This window comes from Melozone crissalis, unplaced genomic scaffold (genome assembly GCF_028551555.1).
Source record: "Melozone crissalis strain CALT ecotype California unplaced genomic scaffold, PUWL_Pcris_2 ptg000027l_1, whole genome shotgun sequence".
NCBI classification, from domain to species: Eukaryota; Metazoa; Chordata; class Aves; order Passeriformes; family Passerellidae; genus Melozone; species Melozone crissalis.
Genome location: NW_026535805.1, coordinates 43,451,226 through 43,470,131, shown reverse-complemented (window position 1 = coordinate 43,470,131; position 18,906 = coordinate 43,451,226). Strand labels below are relative to the sequence as shown.

At 39.5% G+C, this 18,906-nt stretch overlaps 1 protein-coding gene across 1 annotated transcript; it reads left to right on the top strand.

Moving 5' to 3' along the window:
- The first annotated feature begins 4,300 nt into the window (after positions 1-4,300).
- CUNH6orf58 (chromosome unknown C6orf58 homolog) lies at positions 4,301-16,986 on the top strand. The gene is made up of 6 exons (XM_054280585.1): positions 4,301-4,646; positions 8,570-8,656; positions 12,098-12,282; positions 13,350-13,483; positions 14,355-14,593; positions 16,859-16,986. The coding sequence occupies exons 1-6, from the start codon at positions 4,325-4,327 to the stop codon at positions 16,984-16,986; spliced, it is 1,095 nt and encodes a 364-aa protein (XP_054136560.1). The 5' UTR covers positions 4,301-4,324.
- Positions 16,987-18,906: the final 1,920 nt, after the last annotated feature.

Below are 18,906 nucleotides of genomic sequence, written 5' to 3'. Positions count from 1 at the left end.
TCTGGAGCACTGTGGTCTGGGAAGTACACCTAGGACACCACCAGGTGTCCTAGGACACCACCAGCCATTACACACCTTGTGTGTAGCTTGCTCCTCAATCCATATTTTCACCTTGGTGTTAATTAATCTTCTTTTACTATTATGAACAGGAGCTCTGAAAATGTTGGATTTACACCTGCCTTTGTAGCCATTTGTCCAGCCAGACTTCCACCCAGCCAGCCTCATAGAAAGAATACTGCTTTGTCTGGGAAAGAAAATCCCACCACAGATATGAATCTGGCATTTCTGTGTGCTAATTAATTACAATTTATAGTCTGAATTGTCAGGATCTTCAGTGCAGGTTACTCTGACTGGTGAGGCAAAATCAGCTGGGAACACAGGAAGGCTTTTGCAGAGGGGAGAATGGGATTCATAGATAACACGAGAATTATATTTTCCAAAGAAGGGGAAATGTTAGCTTCAAGGATGGAGGAAGGAGCCAGGACATGATGATGCAGCACCTCCTGCTATATCCACTACACACACAGTGTAATTTCCCCTCAGATGCCTGATGCTCCTACCGCAGCGTGTCTTACTGCATGAGTGGTTGCACTCATGTGACCACAGGGTTTGGCTGATGACCTTTACTCACAGAAACATCAGTAGCAATTTACAAACCCTTTTACAGCCCTGTTAAGGGGTTTTGCTGGAGGATGCTGCAGCCAGAGAGATCCTCCCTGCCCAATACTAAAGGCCTGTGACAGAAAGAAAAAGAGAGCCTGTTCCAGACAATAGCTGTGAACAATAACAACAGAGAGCAGTGAGAAACTTAAATATATCCACTGCTTTTAGCTTATTCAGTGAATTACATGAAGAATACTTTTACCAAGAGTGTAGTCATTTTCCCCTGAAACAGATCAGAGACATGGGGCACCCACAATTTCTGGTGCAAGTGTCAGGGCATGAAACAAGGTGCCATGTGATAGGGAGGCTCATAGCAATAGCCCATACAAATGAAAACTCATTATTCTTCCTCTTAGGACTGTTACCCTAAAATGAAGTGGGCAAACCCTTCCTTTCAGTGCTATTTTATGTGGCTGAAAGATAATGATATCCCCAGTCTACCTAAAGGTTTCTCACCTGCAAAACTCTGTGTCAGTTCTGAATTAATTCCTTTGGAGTGCTCATGTCCCTGCCTCACTGGCTTTCCAGCTCCTTCCTCAGTGTATCCAACAGGACTAAGGAACCTTATGTTTTGATAGTTTGGGGCTTAGGGCTGCCATTTCTTCTTGTGGTCACCTCAACTAATCTAATTGATGCTTATTAGCTTTTCTGCAATTATCTTGAAGAAAAATCTATAGCCCACTCGAAAACTGCAGCAGTCTCTCTTGAAACTTGATAATTACGTATCAGACCTGAAATTGCCATCTATTATATATTCTGCAGTCTTTCCCAGCATGTGATTCTGCTGCAATGCCTCTGGGAACGCATCCTTACTGAGAAACTGGTGGGGTACTTGCTAACAGAGTGGTGAATAATGGTGCTGACATTACTAATAGTCTTCCTTAATCTCCCCCTTGCTTAAAATGCTGGCATCCCTGGAGGGGTGCTATGGCTCCACACCCAACACCAACACCACTCAAGCCAAATTGACATCACATGTACCCTCCCCTTTCCCCCTCAGGACAACCAAACCAACTGGACTGGATTCCAAACTGGAAACACCAGCTCAGATATTTCTCAAAGGACAACTGTTGTCCTTAAAGTCTTACTGAAACTTCAGCAACTTGTTTGCCCACACAGGTGCAAAAATGAAGTAAGATCTTTAAACTGAATTATAATCTTTTTCAGGAAGAACTTTTTATTATATTAATAAAAAATTATTATTGGCTCTTTAAAGATTAACTGGGTTATTGGAGTCCTTCTGTTACCATAATAAGGCAAGAGGCTGAAACTTCTAAAAGCAAAGAGACTCAGCAGTTTAAGTAGATGTATTCTTGGTCATTATTTCCCATTTAAAACAATTTTTTTTCTATCAAATAGCTCAAAACTTTATATAAGGCAAGCATTATGTCATTGATTTATCTCAATTCTGTATTATAAGTCTTTGGGAGAGTCTGGTTTTGCATTTGCACTAGTGATTAATATTTTCATGCCTGCCCAGATTAGTGTTCGCCTTTCTAGATGGCAGAGCAGGAGAAGTGTTTTTCATGCACAGTACAGTTCCAAACAAGCATGGAACCAGTAGTTCCCTACCAGGTAATCTGCCATGAGGATGTAAATATATGATAATTCCCAAAAAAAAAAAAAGTGAAGATGTTTATTCACCTCTATTTATCTTATGTACCTTAAGTAAAATTGCTCATGTAATACAAATGTCTGGTATCTTTCATTTGAGGAGCTCAAACTCTCCTCTTTGACTAAAGAAAAACAGAAGGAGTTTAGCCTCCCAATTGGGACACCTCTTTCAGTGATGATAAAAAAAGAAAGCCAACCACAGTTACTCACTCCTTCTTGATACTAAATAAAATTTCTGCCTTAGTGCAATTATGAGCCTTATGCCTTTTATTTCATAAGTTTCCTCCATATATCTTGTGCCTTAGCTGATGCCTTTCATTATCCTTCCTTTTTAGATAAGCCTTGCTGCCCATTGCCTCAATTAGGGACTAATATATATATATATATGAAATCAGCACAGTTTTTCGCATTCGTCCTCAGGATTATTCAATAGAATGCCTTATTTTTATTAATAAAAATGTACCTTTCAAAACATTTCCACAATCATTATTTCAGAGCATAGATCAAAAATTACTTCAGAAAAGTAGTTAAAAGAATATTGATTTTATTTAATCTAAAAATATGTTTTCCATGTCTAAAAGTAAACTTGTAATTTCTACTCCCTCTGCAGTCAGTCAGGAGCAATACATCTGTCAGTGGTGTGCTTTAAATGAGTCACATTCTGGGTATAACTGATTCTCTGATTTGTTATCAAGGGAATCTACATATCTAGGTTAGTGTTAAAATGCCCACATTTGGATTAGATAGATGCCATCCATAGAAGTTAATGAAAGAACAACTTGATTTTTCAAAATTTTTTCAAGGCAGCATGATCAGATCTGTGTTGATCTCTGTTAAACATTGTATTTCAAAATCATTTGGGTATCTCTCTCAATCGCCAAAGGACAAGCAGACAAAAAATTATAAGTAATCATTGAAAAATTCTGCTATTTACTAGAAAGTCTCCTTAATAAATAGAGTAAATGGAAAAATTTTGAGTTGAAGAGATACATTTCTTTTGAATTTACTATCAGAAGTTTGCAGCCAGTTTTGACTTGCTCCCACTTGAAGGTTCTTTCAGCACACAAAGCCCAACCGAAACTCACAGAATAACTTCAAAGAAAAGCAGCATTTGCAATTTTTCTCATGTAATAAAAGACTATAGAGATAACAAACCACGTGTCTGTTTGCTGAGTGTTCTTTTGCAACCACTGCTTATCTGAGGAAAAAGCAGCTGAGGATGATAAAGTCCTAGAATTCCTGACAGTAGGTGAGATCAAGGCAGCTGGATGGTTTCACTTTTGTTGGAGTATAACTTCAACACCAATTTTATCACTGTAGGCATGGCCTTTGTCTTCTCTTTGGAGTCTACAGGATCATGGAGGTTTAATAGGAGACCTTAGAACAATATATAAAGATGACCATTTCTAAACAAGACAAACCAGTACTAAAAGTACAGCTCTCCAGGTGCTACATGGCCTGAAGACAGGCTGGTCTGGCTACTGCTACTTATGACCTGAAGGCTGCAAGCTGCTGTCCCAAGGCCTAAAGACAAAGCTGACAATGGCAGCACCAGCAGCATGTCACTGCTGCTCTTTGGTCAGTGCCTGGAGTCCTCCTCAGAATACTTCACCCATAGCCTGTGCATGTGTTGAGGTGACATCCCTGCCACTTCTGTCCCTTCTTTACCCAAAGGAATTGGGTTTGGAAAGGGAAGCTGACATCTAGTAAGAAACACAGACACAGAAAGTTATATAGTGCAACTGTGCAATCAGTATTATAGCACCTCCCCCATTTGGAAGTGTGTACATATTTCATGGACAGCATGGATTTGGACATTTTCTGATTAGATTGGTTCCTCTTAAACATCTGGCGGTGCTCCCTGTATCCCACAGAGAGGACAGGGCATTGCTCACAGCTGCTAGTCTGGCAACTCCACGTCAGGGTCACAGCTGGGAAAGGGAAGGGACACAAAGGCTTGTGTGTCTGAGTCAGCCTTTTTGTCCAGCCCTCACCTTTGCCAATAAAAGCCCTGCAGCTACAATCACCTGTGTCACAAGTCTTCACAATGTGGCCCCACTTTGGCATACACGCTCTCCTTGTAGTGATTGTCACCCTGAGTCCTGTGCCTGCTGCGGCACAGAGTGAAAACGATGTCACTGGAGAAGATCTCTATCCCCCTCTGTGGGACCTGGCCCCTGGAAACCTGCTGGACTTCCCAGTAAAAGACAACAAAATTGTCATCAATTCTTGGAACTATCAGGATCGACTGGGAGTGTATAAGAGCTTGCTAAGTGCTTCAGCCAAATATTTTGATGCCTTTGGACCCCAAAACAGTGGCAATATTCTCTGGGGATTACCATTGCAGCATGGCTGGCAATTTCGTACAGGTATGAATTATTTCCTTAAGATGCTGGCTCAGCAAATTGTTTACCAGACCTGCTTAGAGGCTTCCTTTCCAAAGTTTCTGCCTCACAAGCACAGTATGGCCTCAGACAGTGTAAACTTTGACAGAGCTGCCAATTTGAAAAAGAAATGCTGAGTGAACATCCTTACCTTGCTGAGAAATAGCTATAAAAATTCCTTATAGGAAGAGGTCAGAATCCAGATTTGTGGTATAGATGGGCAATATTTCAGCTAACTAAAAATGTTTGGAAAGGCATTCCCAGTTGCTTCAATTTATGTAGACAGATTTCAGGGCACGCATTCTACAATGAAGTTCTTAAATTTTTAACTAATTGGCATTTATTTTTGTTAATGTTATAAGTTCTAGAGGTGGTTAGAATTTGATTTCTAAGACATGTATTTGAAAGTCAGTGCTTCCCTCTGAGAACTTATTTCCATCTATTCTTCATAATCAGTTTAGAAGTAGCCTCCTTATTTTCTAAATATGTTTTTTACCAAAATGGAAGTTTTTGTTTGTGGGTTTTCTTGTTTGCTTGTTTGTGGGGTGGAGTTTGTTTTGTTATTGTGTTTTGTTTTGTTTTAAATTATGTCCAGATTCTAAGGGTTTATCTCCTAAAAGCTGATTGTTGTCTAGGGCAGTCATTCTGGTTTGCTTGTTGTCCCTGCCAGGGGAGAAGTCACAGAAACATATGTGAAAGGTTCCTTAAGGCTAAGGCTGCAATTCTTATCAGGGGTAAACAAATGCATCTGACTGCCTGTTGTTTTCTTTATTGGATGTAACCTGTGGTTACATGTGGTGGTGGTTTGGGTGCCACTGTATGTTTGAGAGAACACAGAGGTCCTGCACCTGGTGGTGAAAGAAGGCTGCCAGCATTTAGTCACGCCTAATGGAAAATGTACTCTTAAGTCAAAATGAGGAAAACAAGATAGTAAGCAAAATACAAGCAGGAAATTAGATGGCAAACAGATAGCAACAAAAAGAGTTTGGTTGGGGTTTAGGCAAGCTTTTTCCTCTTTTCCTTCCTTCTGTATACAAAAAGAAGAGCAGATGAAAGGGATGGCTGGTACAGCAGGAGAATTGCCCCAATGTGTGGCAGAGGCAAAGATGACTGGATACAGCAGCTACAGCTGAGTGGTGACCTGCTGGAAAGGAGGAGTTGTGGAGTCTGGCCTCATCCACAAAGTGGGGATGTGCCTTGTTGTAGTGACAACTTCCAAGTAGAGACAAGGGACATAGTTTGTGAGGAGAAGATTTGCCCTGGTTGCATAGACAAGTAAAGATGTCCTGTCACCTGCTATAAGAGTCATAGGACTGACACTTAGACAAATTTTTTAATTTACATGACCAGAATGTTAAAAAAATACTAAAAGGAGAAATATCACATAGTTGGAAGTAGTTTTACAGTAAAAAAATGTGATCATTTGAAGGAAAAATGGAAGGGACAAAGAATAACATACAGTAGTGAGGTTAGCAAGGGCTAAACCAGATAGGAGGTGTGATAGATTAGTGATGAATGACTGAAGCATTTGTATATCAACATAATAAGCTTGGGCAAACAAAAGCAGGATTTGAGTTCATGGTGCAAGACAACAGAACTTTGAAAATATTACAAAATTTGTTGAATTAACAGTTCTGTCTTGTCCTGAAAGACAAGAAGACAAGGCATGAAGATTTGTGATAATCCACTCAGGAACATAAAATGAAATCAGTATTCTGCCTAAATTTACAACGGAGACAAGGATCTTGAGACAGCATGGCTATTAGGAATGAGATTGTGGAAGCAGAAATTGTCACTTGAGAGGCAAAGCTAAACTGAGGGCCCTACCCGGAGAAACTGAGGAAACAGAATAGACTGTCTCCTCACGTCATATACAGAAGTACAAATCCAGGATCAAGAACTTTAAGAAATATTCACATGGTATTGTATGTCTGAAGAGCAGGAAAGATTGTGCCTGTACTTAAGAAGAAAAGAGGAGATAAGAACACATATTTATTTTTCTTATATCAGTAGTAAACAAAACATTAGAATAAGTATAGAGTAAGAATATTTAATGACATGGAACCAGATAGAAAAAAGGGATAAAGCACAGGTTATGTGAATCAAAGGTAAATTGTTTCAGGCTAATTTGATATCTTCTTCTGTCATACAAATGTTGGGGTTTTTTTCAAAAAGAGATGCAGCAATGCATTTACGCCCTTTTACAGAACAAGGGAACTGCAAATCTGGTAAAGGAACACATGAGGGAGAATTTGGTGATAACTGCTGCTAAAAGAAGTCTACAGCTAAGTGGAGGACGTGCTAGGAGTTCTTCATCAGCAAGATGAGAATAACTACACTTAGCACTTCCAGTAACAACATTTCCACAAAAAAAAAAAAAAAAAAAAAAAAAAAAAAAAAAAAAAGGAGAAATCTTGCTGATAAGGTTTCACATAGTTATCAAAAACACAGCTGGGAGGTACTGTCAATACAGCTTAGCTTGGGTAGACCTGAAGACTGAAATAACAATTGTGTTAAGCACAGGGAATAGGAGGAAGCAGAGACAACAAAAATGTTGTGGACACCTGTAAGTGCGGTTAATGCTTCCAGTTCCAATTTCTATCTTAAAATTATCACTGATACTGCCTGGGAAATCTTCATTTTCCTGAAACACCAAGGCTAACAATATGTGGTAAACCTCATGTACAATTCTTTTGCAACATTTTGTCTCTTTCTTCTTAGCCTTTATCCTTCCCATTCATCCTCTTTGCACACCAGTGATCTATTGCTGCCTGTTTTTTGACAGTCTGTTGAAATAAAATCTTGAAAAATGGAATCTTTCTGTAAATATTAAAAAAATATAATCTTCATTTTAAAAAATGGTTTGAACTGCAACCCTCATTATTGCAAGTTCATGTTCTCACTGCTTGGCTACTGAAAGATACAGGTTTGAGTAACTAACATGCCCCAAAGCACAAGCTCTGCCCAGTCAGCTAGGGAGAATAATTAGGATAATTTGTATGCACAATGTTCATGATCATCTCTTCTTCTTGAGTGTAAGTATCAGAAAATTCGGTTTGGTAATGAAGTTTAGTTCTAATCTGGCAGAAATGACACTGCCATTGTTCAGCTGACTCATCAGAGAGCAAGTGCTCTGCAGGGCAGTTTGGGAGCTTCTGGAATAGCTCAAGTCATTGCACAAGGCCATGGTAATTGCATGCCATGCACTTTAAGCAGATTTCCTGACACTCTGAGTGACAACACTTAATGTACATGCATGGTATTCTTTTAGGACTTAGGCTGTTTCTTCATGCCAAGTGCTTAAAGTAAAATATTCTCTCATGAATAATTACGAAATGTCTTGCATGTTTTCTACAGCACAGATGCTGGCAAACTTTGCTAATTAGTTACAGCAATGTTTGCATGCTTAGCTTCACAGTAAGGCTACGTTTGTCTGCATGATTAAGCTGGAAGTGATTCTGTATCACACAACCCAATTAGGTGAGGCAATTACTGGTACATTTAGTTTGTGCTATTTTACTTGTTGAGCAGTTCTCCTGAACTAGCAGCCCTACATCTATTAGAAATGATGCTTCAGCTATGCATGTGCTCATGTCTGCATGTGAATGTATATTTAAATCTCACTAAAAACACTGTGATGTCCTGATTTCAAACAGTTCAATAAATTCACAGAATACATTTAAAGTGAGGGATAGCTCAAAATGTAAAACACAATCAAATTACTATGCAATGAGAAACTCAACTACTCTAGGACATTAGTTTATGAAGCAAAGCAACAGTGATTGTTTTGCTTCTCTAACCAAAAATCTCCATGCTTTATTCCTTAATCTTTTTTTTTATCTCAGTGGGATTTCTTGTGTGAAAAGTTTGAGAAGTATTTGTTGTATTATTTCATTTGATTCATTCAGGTAGATTAGCAGATCCTTCTGGTGTGACTTCCTGTGGCTATGAAAATGGAGAGCCCCTGTGCCAATCTGTAAGAAGCTGGTGGTCCTGTAAGTATATGCTGTCACACTGTTCTTTTCCAAAATAAATTAATGTCCTTGAAGGACATAGGAAAATATTTCTTCCCCTTAGACTTCTCTATTACATTAAAATTTCAGTGCTATGTAATTCTCCATCACAAACTTGCAGCAAGACACCTAAGTGTGAGTGCGTAAATGAAAGTTAATTGATTTTGAATACTTACTTGAGGAAGGAGAAAAAAAACCCAACAAGTTTGCAGCCTTAAAAATATTTATACTGCAAATATTCATGTGAAAATATGTGGGAAACACCCTGACAGGTATATATATTTGTAGATATTTGTAGATATTTGCAGTTTGTAATTAGTCGAGAGCAGATTTCTTCAGTTCAGATGCTTGCACTTCAAACTAAAACTTTGTGAGAAAATGTCAAGCAGGAAACTTTGTGGTTCTTACACCATCCTTGTTTCTTTTCCCCTTAGCATATTTTCCCTCCATCACTTCTGTCCCTTGCTCCCTCAGCTTCCTTGATGTCCTCTTGTAAGCTCCCCTTCTGCCCAGACCTAGGTTTGAGCAAGCAGATCTCTCCCTTCCCTGTCACAGCAAGGTTTTTCCTTCAGTGGCCATTTGGATTAAGCTTCTGGCTTTGAATCAGCAGTTAAATGTACATATCTTCAAGTGAACAAAGACATAAGCATAGATAGAATTTAAAATGTAAATCTAGGGTGAAACCGACTGTGGTACTCACTTCAGCTTTGGTTTTCCCTCTCTGTGTTTGGATAGCACTAGTGCTCTGTGGGATGGTGTCCCACACAGTGTCAAGTAAAAAGAGTTGCTGCATAGCCCTTTGTAAGCAGGGGACCTTCCTGGAATAGAATCTACCACTTTTACTTTCTCAGTGTTTGAATTCCTTCTCTTCATTTACTTCTAAATATTGCATGTTTGCTTGATATCCATTTTGTTGCCTCCAGAAAATGTATAAACTCAGCTTTGATTTACCCTATTGAAGCAAGAGCATGCAAAGAGTCTTTGAGACTGCATGGAAACATCTCTCAGTGTTCCGAGGATATGAAAGCTTTCAGCTTACCTTCAGAGCAGCCCTCTCTGGCACAAGTAGTTACATGAAACCAGGAATGAGTTTAAACCAGAAACTCAGATTTAATATACCTTGGGTGTGTGGGATACTACCTGCTTGAGAACATCAGTCTCTTTGCCTAGAATAATACTCAGTGTAGTCCTGTCCTGCATTGTTTTATGCCCTCTAAGTCACCCAAGCAGGTGCAAATATGTAATACAGGCAAGAACACTTAAAAGAATATAAGCACTTTTTGATGTGAGATCAAGGTTTCAATACTTCTCATGAAAACAGTGAACAAGAGCCAGTTCAGCAATGAGTCTCAGTGAAACACTGTCTTCTCATCACTTGAGAGTTTTCCTTTGCTCTTCTGACTGGCCAGACATTTCCTCCTGAATTCCCAACCAGGTCCACTTCTAGGAACTGTGTCACATGAGTTTCTCTTTATATATAACCCTTTATATTTGTTCCATCAGCACCCCCAGAGAAGTTGAAACCCTTGTGCCTGACCAGCATGCCAGTGCCCCATTATGGGGACCTCACCAAGCAATCCACTCAGAGCATGGTTTGACCCACCCGCATAGGGTCACAAACCAACAATGTTCCCACTTGGAGTTGGTAGATATTTCCAGTTTTGTCAAGTATGTTATCTGCTTCTGGCCACTCCTCCCTTAGTGCCCTTGAATGACTCACAATAAACAGTGTACTGAATAACACACTTTACTAACAAACACACTGATAATCGAACACTGTGACAGGTTAAGGTTCAGAGATTGCTGTTGACAGTGACTGATTGCAAAAATGAATTTGAAGCAATATATTGACCAATTCTAATCAGCAATTAAAGTTAGCTAGAGATAATAATTTAGCTTGCACGGAACGAGGTTCTTACCCAATAGGCATCCCTTTGGGGGAAGAAGACAAGTTCAGCTTGTTGACTGATCCCAGGAGTTATGATGGAGTCTCCTCTGACCTCCCTCCCCACTTTAGCTAGATTTATATTGCTTCCTTTGAGGGAAGAGAAAAGGTTAAGTTACAGTTGGTGACATTTCATGTTGATGTGGTACTTGAGTCATTAGTATATGTACAGAAAAGCAAAACGTGTTTTTGAGCTAATGAAGCAAAGGCCAGCTTCTGGTTATTGTCTGGTTCATTCCTTGGGCCTAGTTCCTGCTAGCTGCATGTTTTCAGTGGAGCATAACCACGACACCACTCTGTTGCTCCATCCTTTGTTTCATACCTGCATTGATTTCAACAGACCATGACCACAGCACCTCCATGCTGCTCCGTCCTTCTTTATCATCGCATGCTTAGAGCAATACACGGAGTTCCCTCAGTATCCTTGCTCCCAAGGTGTGCAGACCCAGTCCCTGCTAAACTGCAGCCAACACACGCACTCCTTCTTCATAAACACTGCTTTGTGCTCTTCCCCCATAAGGTGGAGCAATGGCTTCCCATTAGGAGGATATGGATACATGGTAGGTGTTCAGGTTTTGATGATTTTGGTTCTCACTGCTCACTGCTGGGATTTCGTGCAAAATATCAGTGCAGTCCGTGTCCCTGAGACCATGAATGGGCAAATGTCTTCTCAGCATAACAGCTCAGAGGTGCCCACCCAAGAGGGAGAACAACAGATCCCCAGGGTTTTCTTCACTCAAAACTATTGAAATTCATTTCTACAAAGGGGACACAATTAAGAGGAGAACTTCAGATCCTCCTCTCAAGAGAGGAATATCAAATAGCCCTGTGGGCACTCTCATGGGACAAGATTTGGCACCAGTGAGGACTGAGCCTGAGTGTCCTACATTCTGTGTCTGACTGCTCCAACTTATGGAGCAGACCAAAGAAAGCCATCATCATAAAATAAATCTAAACAGATAAACTGAGGTAATATCAAGCAATTTTCAGTGAGTGAAATATTTTTTAGAAGCAAAATTATTATTTTCCAGTAAAATATCACATTTCCTTTGCTCATAGGTCTAGGGTACATAGAAGAGGGTTTTTTAATAGCAACCACACTTGTGGAATGGCCCTTAGTCTTTGTATACTTAGTTTGCAATTAGTATTTGAGAGACTTTTCTTGTCCTGCCCATGACAGTCTACAAGGTCTAACTTTTTTCCATTAGCTTTTTTCCTTTCCTATAAAGTAAAACACAGTGGAAGCTCATAAAAGGCTCTTAAAGGACAATGCATAAATGAACACAACAAATCATATCTAAATCAATACAAGGGTCATCTTTATTACATTTCAGTACATATATTCCACTGCTGAACACAGTTGTATTCATAGCAATTTCAAACAGTTGCATTTGGTGTGGGAGAAAGTTCATTTTCTTATGTGGGAATTTTTCATTTGCTTGTGATTAACACCTGCTGTCTTTTAATTGTTGTTACAGGTATGAATTACTATCTGTCTATTATACCCTTTCTGGGGGCAGTGGAGGCTGGCCTCTTTGGGCAGCTGCCATATGAGATAGAAATACTGCCACCAGAGGAGCAAAAAGATGATTTCTGTTACAGCGTTAAAGACTGCTGGTCTCGCATGCCCAAGCTCATGGATGACTGGAAGGCCTTTTTTGAAGTAAATAATTTTTTAAAAATATTTTTAGACATTCTACCAAAATATTAGCTTTAAAAACTATTATTACTATCATTTTTTAAGATTCAGAGAGCTTAGTTTGTTTTCAATAGCAGCTTCATGTAAAAATAAGCAGGAAAAATGGAAAGCATAACATACAGCGAGTCAGAAATAAGTAGGACAGGATTTTTAAAAGTTATTCTTCTTTTGAGACAGTTCCGTATTTTGGCCTCTGTTCCAAGACACTGTTTTGTATTCAATTATATTTGTGTTCTTCCAATCTGCTTATGTTAGCAATGCAAAATAAGCCTGTGAGATGCAACACTGGCTTTAAAAAGTGGCCTTTGGTTGGTTTCATAAGGTTTGTTTATTTCTTTAAGCATCTAAAACTTAAAAATGCTGAAATATCATTCAGAAGTGCACCTATTTATGCAAGGAGGTATTCTCTTTCCTCCTCACTCCGCTGTTGTCTAATCCCAAAAATAACAATATTTCTTACTTCATAGATTTAATAGCTATTTTTTATAGCTAGACTACTGCAGTCAATATCTTTTATTAGTAGTCAACTGATAATGAGCAGGAATGTTAAACTGTAAGTCCCCCTTGTGGGTGAAAGAAGTTGTTTAAGAGTAAGACTGGATCTCTCCTCATAAGATCATTTTTCCCATACGTCATGCTTCAGAAGTTATTGTAAAATATCTACTCCTCATATAACTATAATGACAACAAGGACAATTTTCTTTTTTTTCAGAAAATCTTCAGAAAGTTGTGGTTAAAAGAATATAGATAAGTTTTTTAAGATAATAAGGAGTCCCCTATTTTAGTACTGAATATTCCATGGCAGTCAGATACAAAAGTCCACTGAATTTTTGTAACCAAATACCAAAATTATGTTAATAAAAGAATAAAACCCTTGCAATGTTGAAGTCGAAAAACAGCAGCTATCACTAACTATTCAAATGCAATTTCCTTTAGCTTATTATTTTGTGAGGTATGTGCTCATATAAAAAAAAAAAAAGGTTTAAACCTCCCCTCTCATTTTCTGCCCCTTTTGCTCCCTGTTGCTGCAGTATCTGTTATCTACAGAACACAAAGCTGTGAACTCTGCCAGCCTCTCCTCCTTCAAACTGGACGATGCCCTTGGCCTCATGTGGAAGGCACACACCTCCTCCATTGCTTACGCACTCCCCAAGTTCCATGACCGGTAAGGGGAATAGAGCAGTGTCCATGGAGCATCTTTCCACCTCCAGGCCTCTTTGGAAGGATGGTATCCTTACAAAGTCTGCATCAGCCCTTGTACTGTCACTGTCATATTTTCTGAAAAATCCCTTTGCCAGGATTTGTTCTCCTGGGAAGCTGAGAAGCCTCAGAGAAAAATGAAAATGATAATTATCTGATTCGCTTCCCCTGTGTTTTGCTGCTTTGGAATGTGGTTTGGAGATTTTTTACCAACTGCTCATTGTTTGATTGGTTGCATGTGAATTGTTTTGACTTAATTCCCAATCACGGTCCAGCTGTGTCGGTACTCTGGAAGGGTCAGGAGTTTTTCATTATTATCTTTTAGCCTTCTGTCTGTATCTCTATTCTTTAGTATAGTTTAGTATAGCATTCTTTAATACAATATAATTTCATAAAATAATAAATTAGCCTTCTAAGAACATGGAGTCAGATTCATCTTTCCTCCCCATGACAGGAGACCGTGGAAATGCCACACTCATACTTAAGGCATCTACTCCATAGGCTCTGCTCTTCCTTATCCTCTCTCAGAGTGTGGGATGACCAGTGAGAGATGGCTGCCCAAACTGTGATGACCAGTCAGGCTCTGGGCTTAAAATGAGATGCTGGTTCACCTCTGGGAGCCAGGGCCTGACTCAGGAGCTGTGTTTAATCTGGGAAGAGGCAGGGTTGCCGGGAGAAATTGGGTATAAAGTACTTAAGGAGGCTTCAAGTCACAGTGGCGCTGGGGCCACTCAGGATTTTATACTGAACAAAAACCTTTGGGATAAATGATCAACTAGTGTGTTCTACAGGAGAGTTCAGTTATCTGCCGCATTTTTTATTTTCTTCTCTTTCAGCTTAAAATATCTCTCTGATCCAGAAGCAAATTTTGGAGAAGACTGGGCTGATGCTGTAGATTTCATTGCCGCCACACACTTCAAAACAGACTTGCTGACCACAAACACCTTCCAGACTTTCCTGCCCCAGAGGATGCTTGTAGAAGGGGATGTTCTCCCATCCATTAGTGACTTCAGTCCAGAGCAAAATAAGGTTCTGGTGTCACTGAGAGTTCTTCACAAAGTAAATAAAATAACAGGTATGAACGTGACCTAGAGATATCTGTTGTCCATAGATATTAATATCTTGTTCTCTCTACATACCTTTCTGCATATGACGGAATTCACAATACAGTGAATGTTTGATATAAAGTAGTATAAACACATCTTAGAGACTAACAGTAAAACAATTAAAATACAACCATAAGCAAACAACACACCAGACAGCAAATGCTGGTGGGATAACGCTGACAATATGAGGGATTTCAGTGAGAAAAAAAACCAGATGATCTTACTCTTTCTTTTCCCAGTTTTCACAGGAACTTTAAAAACAGAGACTTTTTTTTTCTGTTTCACCAGTGGAATCTGAAACCATTATAACTGTAAATGAAATTATTAAACCAGTTGAACAAGAACAAACAAAGAAACAAAAAGTAAATTATCATAAGCAACAGTTTTTGTGTCCACAAGTGTTCTGGTTTCAGTTTTTGATTCTCTCTTGGTCTTTGATTTAACAGAGATGTGTCCCAGCAAAACTATCCTTAGTCAATGCTGACTTTATCGTATTCACCATAATATGTCGTACATCACCATCCAGTGGTGCAACACAGAATTACACTCTCCTGAGGATTCAGTTCTTTCATAGATACTTCTGGGCTAGCTATTTTTGTTTGTCCTTTATGAAGCAAAGTTATTTTGAATCTTTAAATTAAAATAGAATGTAAAAATACACTGAAAAAATTGGCATGCCTAGCTATCGCACTTGTGATTCTCTTCTATCTGTATATTTCACTCAAAATTCTCTCACCAGCTGGATTTAAAGATGAGAAATAAAGCTATTCAGTGCTACAAAAGAGCATCTTCCCATCACAGAGTGCTTCCCTCACATTTTTCACGCAGCATTATTTTAGGAATCTGAATAAGGGTCTGAACAGATCTATTGTTTACTTGGCAGCCTATGACACAGTCCAGGGTTTCTTGACATACCTCCAGGAAAGGAGAAGAGCACAGCAAGGAAAAGCATGACCAGAAGGACAGGAAGGAGGGTGAGAGCACCAGGGTAGCACATCACGTGAGGACAGCCCTGCAGGGAGAGAGGGAACAATGTATGGATCCTGAACATCGTAAGTGGAAGGAGAGAGAGAGATAAGCTTCATGCAGGTGCAGCCACAATGAATCCCATAGCTGAAATCCCTTGCTTTTCAGGGGAGAGATTTCCATGACTTTGCTCTAAGGGATGAGCTTTGAATTCAGCTGAGAATTAAATGCCACCTAATTCAGCCTGGTAACTGATTTGCAGATCAGAAAAAGGAGCTTTAAAATAAATTTGACTGTATCTAGGTCCACTGCTTCAGCAGGGACCTGAAAGACCCTACCTTAGTGCTACAAAGCACAGGTGACAAAACAGACTGTTTTTGTAGATGCTTTTAAATACATCCTGTGAGAGACAGGGTTCTCTACTGGTACTGCAAACCTCAACAGCAGATAGAGGGTCTTACTACCTCCTAGGATGGGACCTGTCCAACCTAGAGTGAGACTTGATTTCTTGATTCAGAGTTTGATTAGTACTTATTTTTGTTCAGTTGCCCCTGCTAGTCCAGCAGGAACTTTATTGAGAGTTGTGCTGCTTCTAAAGCTTTTCGACTCATGGACTGTCAGATCAACTTTTTACCCAAAGGCATAACAGGAGGAGAATAAATTCTTCTTACTAGACATTTTTACCCTCACATTTCCCCTCTATCCACTCCAAAGATGAGCACTGACTGGGGTGAGGAGTAGGCAGTGACTATCCTGCAAACTGGGGCTGATGTTGGCCTGGGTTGGCCGAGCCACACGTCCTAGAGAGCCACTGTTTATCACCTGGACTTAAGTATTAGTATTAAATATTAAGTATTAAGTATTCGCTTCTTTAGCTTGAGGTCTTAGCTGGCAAAAAGTGAACACTCTTTGAAGACAGGCCTGACTATAACTCCCAGGCTACTGCTCCATAAACCACGGAGCTACGTGCCAGAGCAAAGACTTTCCCATAAGTCTTCAATCATTTCGACCTGCAGCACTGGTGACACGGGAGCAAGCCTCGTTGTCTGTCATTACAAAGGATCCTGAGCTGAATGAATGCCCTGCGTCTCCCTGCACATTTGTAGGCAATTATCATCCCCTCGGCAAGCTCCAGCTTTGTCTGCAATTCTCTGTCCCCGGGAGAGTGTGGAGTGCTTGTTGCCAGACGTGCACTTGGTCCCTGGTACGCTGTGAGCTGCATGTGCTCCATGCTAATTTGCCAATGTCATGTTGTGTTTCTTTCCAAGGAGGATTGCTGCTGAAGATCTGGCAGAAGGCTATGTCCACCGAAGCTGGAAGAAGAATAGGCCGAGAGCTGATTGAAAGCCTGCCTTCGAGCCCGAAGCTCAAACTACTTGACCTAATAGAAATTTAGAATTACTGGGAAGGAGATGATTTGAAAATTCCCAGTTCCTCAAGAAAGAGCACTTCCAAGATGGATTGATTTAATATTTTAGCAGATGTGTGTCTGCTAGTCTGGCCTTGGTAATTTCTTACAGCAGGATTTCCTGAGTAGCCATGCATATCTCTCTCTCAAATGGAATCTATATTTTTAAGCTCAATTTTCCTAACTATCTAATTTGTTTAACTCAATTCCCTATAAATAAAAAAAAAAACTCACAGAAAAATCTTACTTTACTACTTTTTGTGGCTTTATAAATAATGTATCATACTTGGAGGCAAAATTAAAAGCAGGCAAAATATATTTTGTTTCAGACTGGTTTCTTTTTTCCCTGTAGGCAAGGATTCCACTAGATATGTAATTACTTCATGGTCCAACAGATGATCAGGAGAAACTTTTTTTTGAAGTTCTGATCCAAAAGCCTTGACTGTCAAATCTCAAGGCTGACAAGTCAAATGCCTTGACTGTTTCCCACCAAAGCTGTTATTTCGCAGAGCAGCTGCAATCAAACTGGAAGCTTTCAGGCTTTTCAGATTAGGTACTTGAGTACAGATAGATTCCCTTGCTATGCTGTTTTGCAGCAAGTACATGCCTCACATGGTAGAGCAGAGCCAGACCAGAGCACTCCTGGAGCAAATTAATTTATTCCATACCAGCTTTTACATGACAACAGAGATTTCTTGTTCTTGATTCATTTCACTTTCTTCAAGAAAACTTTGATCTATATATGAATTTATGTGATTGTGTGCCCTGTACAACCACAGGTTGCTTTTCCTTTCCCCCATGTCTAATCCACTTGTTGCAGTGTGTCATATGTTGGATTTGGTTACTGAGGAAGAGCTGTATTTGCAATGTTTGCACTCCCAGTGCCTGGAATACTCAGACCCAAGGGTTGATCCCAGTCTTCGGGGTGATAACACACATTTGGAATCGGTTATAACTTGAAAACAGAGGTTGTGGGGAGGTGGGTCAGGGATCCTGCATGCAGACAGGGCTTGAAGTTTCTTGGGAAATGAATGAAAGTTGTCTTTGCCCACAGCAGTTGGCTTGGAACTAGATGACCTTTCAGGTCCCTTCCAATCCAAATCCTTCTGCAATTCTATGAAAAGAAGTGATTTCTTTCCATTCCATTTTCCTGGTTTGATTTGTCCTTTCTCCCCAAACTTGCATGATATTTGCACTGTAAATTAGGAAATAATTATCGTCACATTGAGCAGTTAAACACCATTCTGTCCTTTAATGTCCCAGGACAAAGGTGTTAATTATTCATTGTCATGTAATGGATAAACTCTTAATGTACCATCATTAGCTAACAATTTTCAAAGGAAATACATTAATGAGGTATAAGAAAATGTGGGAGTTTTTACCTTAATTACCTGGTTCATAGATCACAGTAATTAGATTCCAGCAGACTTTAGATATAATCCAAAAGTAATCACCACAGCTGCCAGCTGCTAAATATTGTTAGTTGTGCTCCAAAAAAGTTAGAAAAATTTTTTTGACCTTTTCTGTAGTTAACTTAGATTGAACTTAAAGTACGCTTTGAGAAAACAAAAAGAGCCATTAATACAAACTTTTAAACTGCACACTGCTGCACTTGAGGGAGTCTTTATAAAACACATTTTTAAAAAGCAGTTTACTTCTTACCTGAATTTATGAAACATTAGGAAATGGTTCTGAATTTTGAAAAAGAGTCTTCTTTCTTAATACAGCACCAAGCATTTCTGTATTTCATACACTTTGTCCTAATCCAACAAGACAACCAGTCAGGTAAGGACTTTAGAAATTGGCCAGTGATTGCTCTGGAAGCTGAGGAATGTATAAAAGTTTAGACAAAATATGAGATGGGGGATCCTTACAAGTACAGTAGCATAGGTTATCTTGAAATATAAT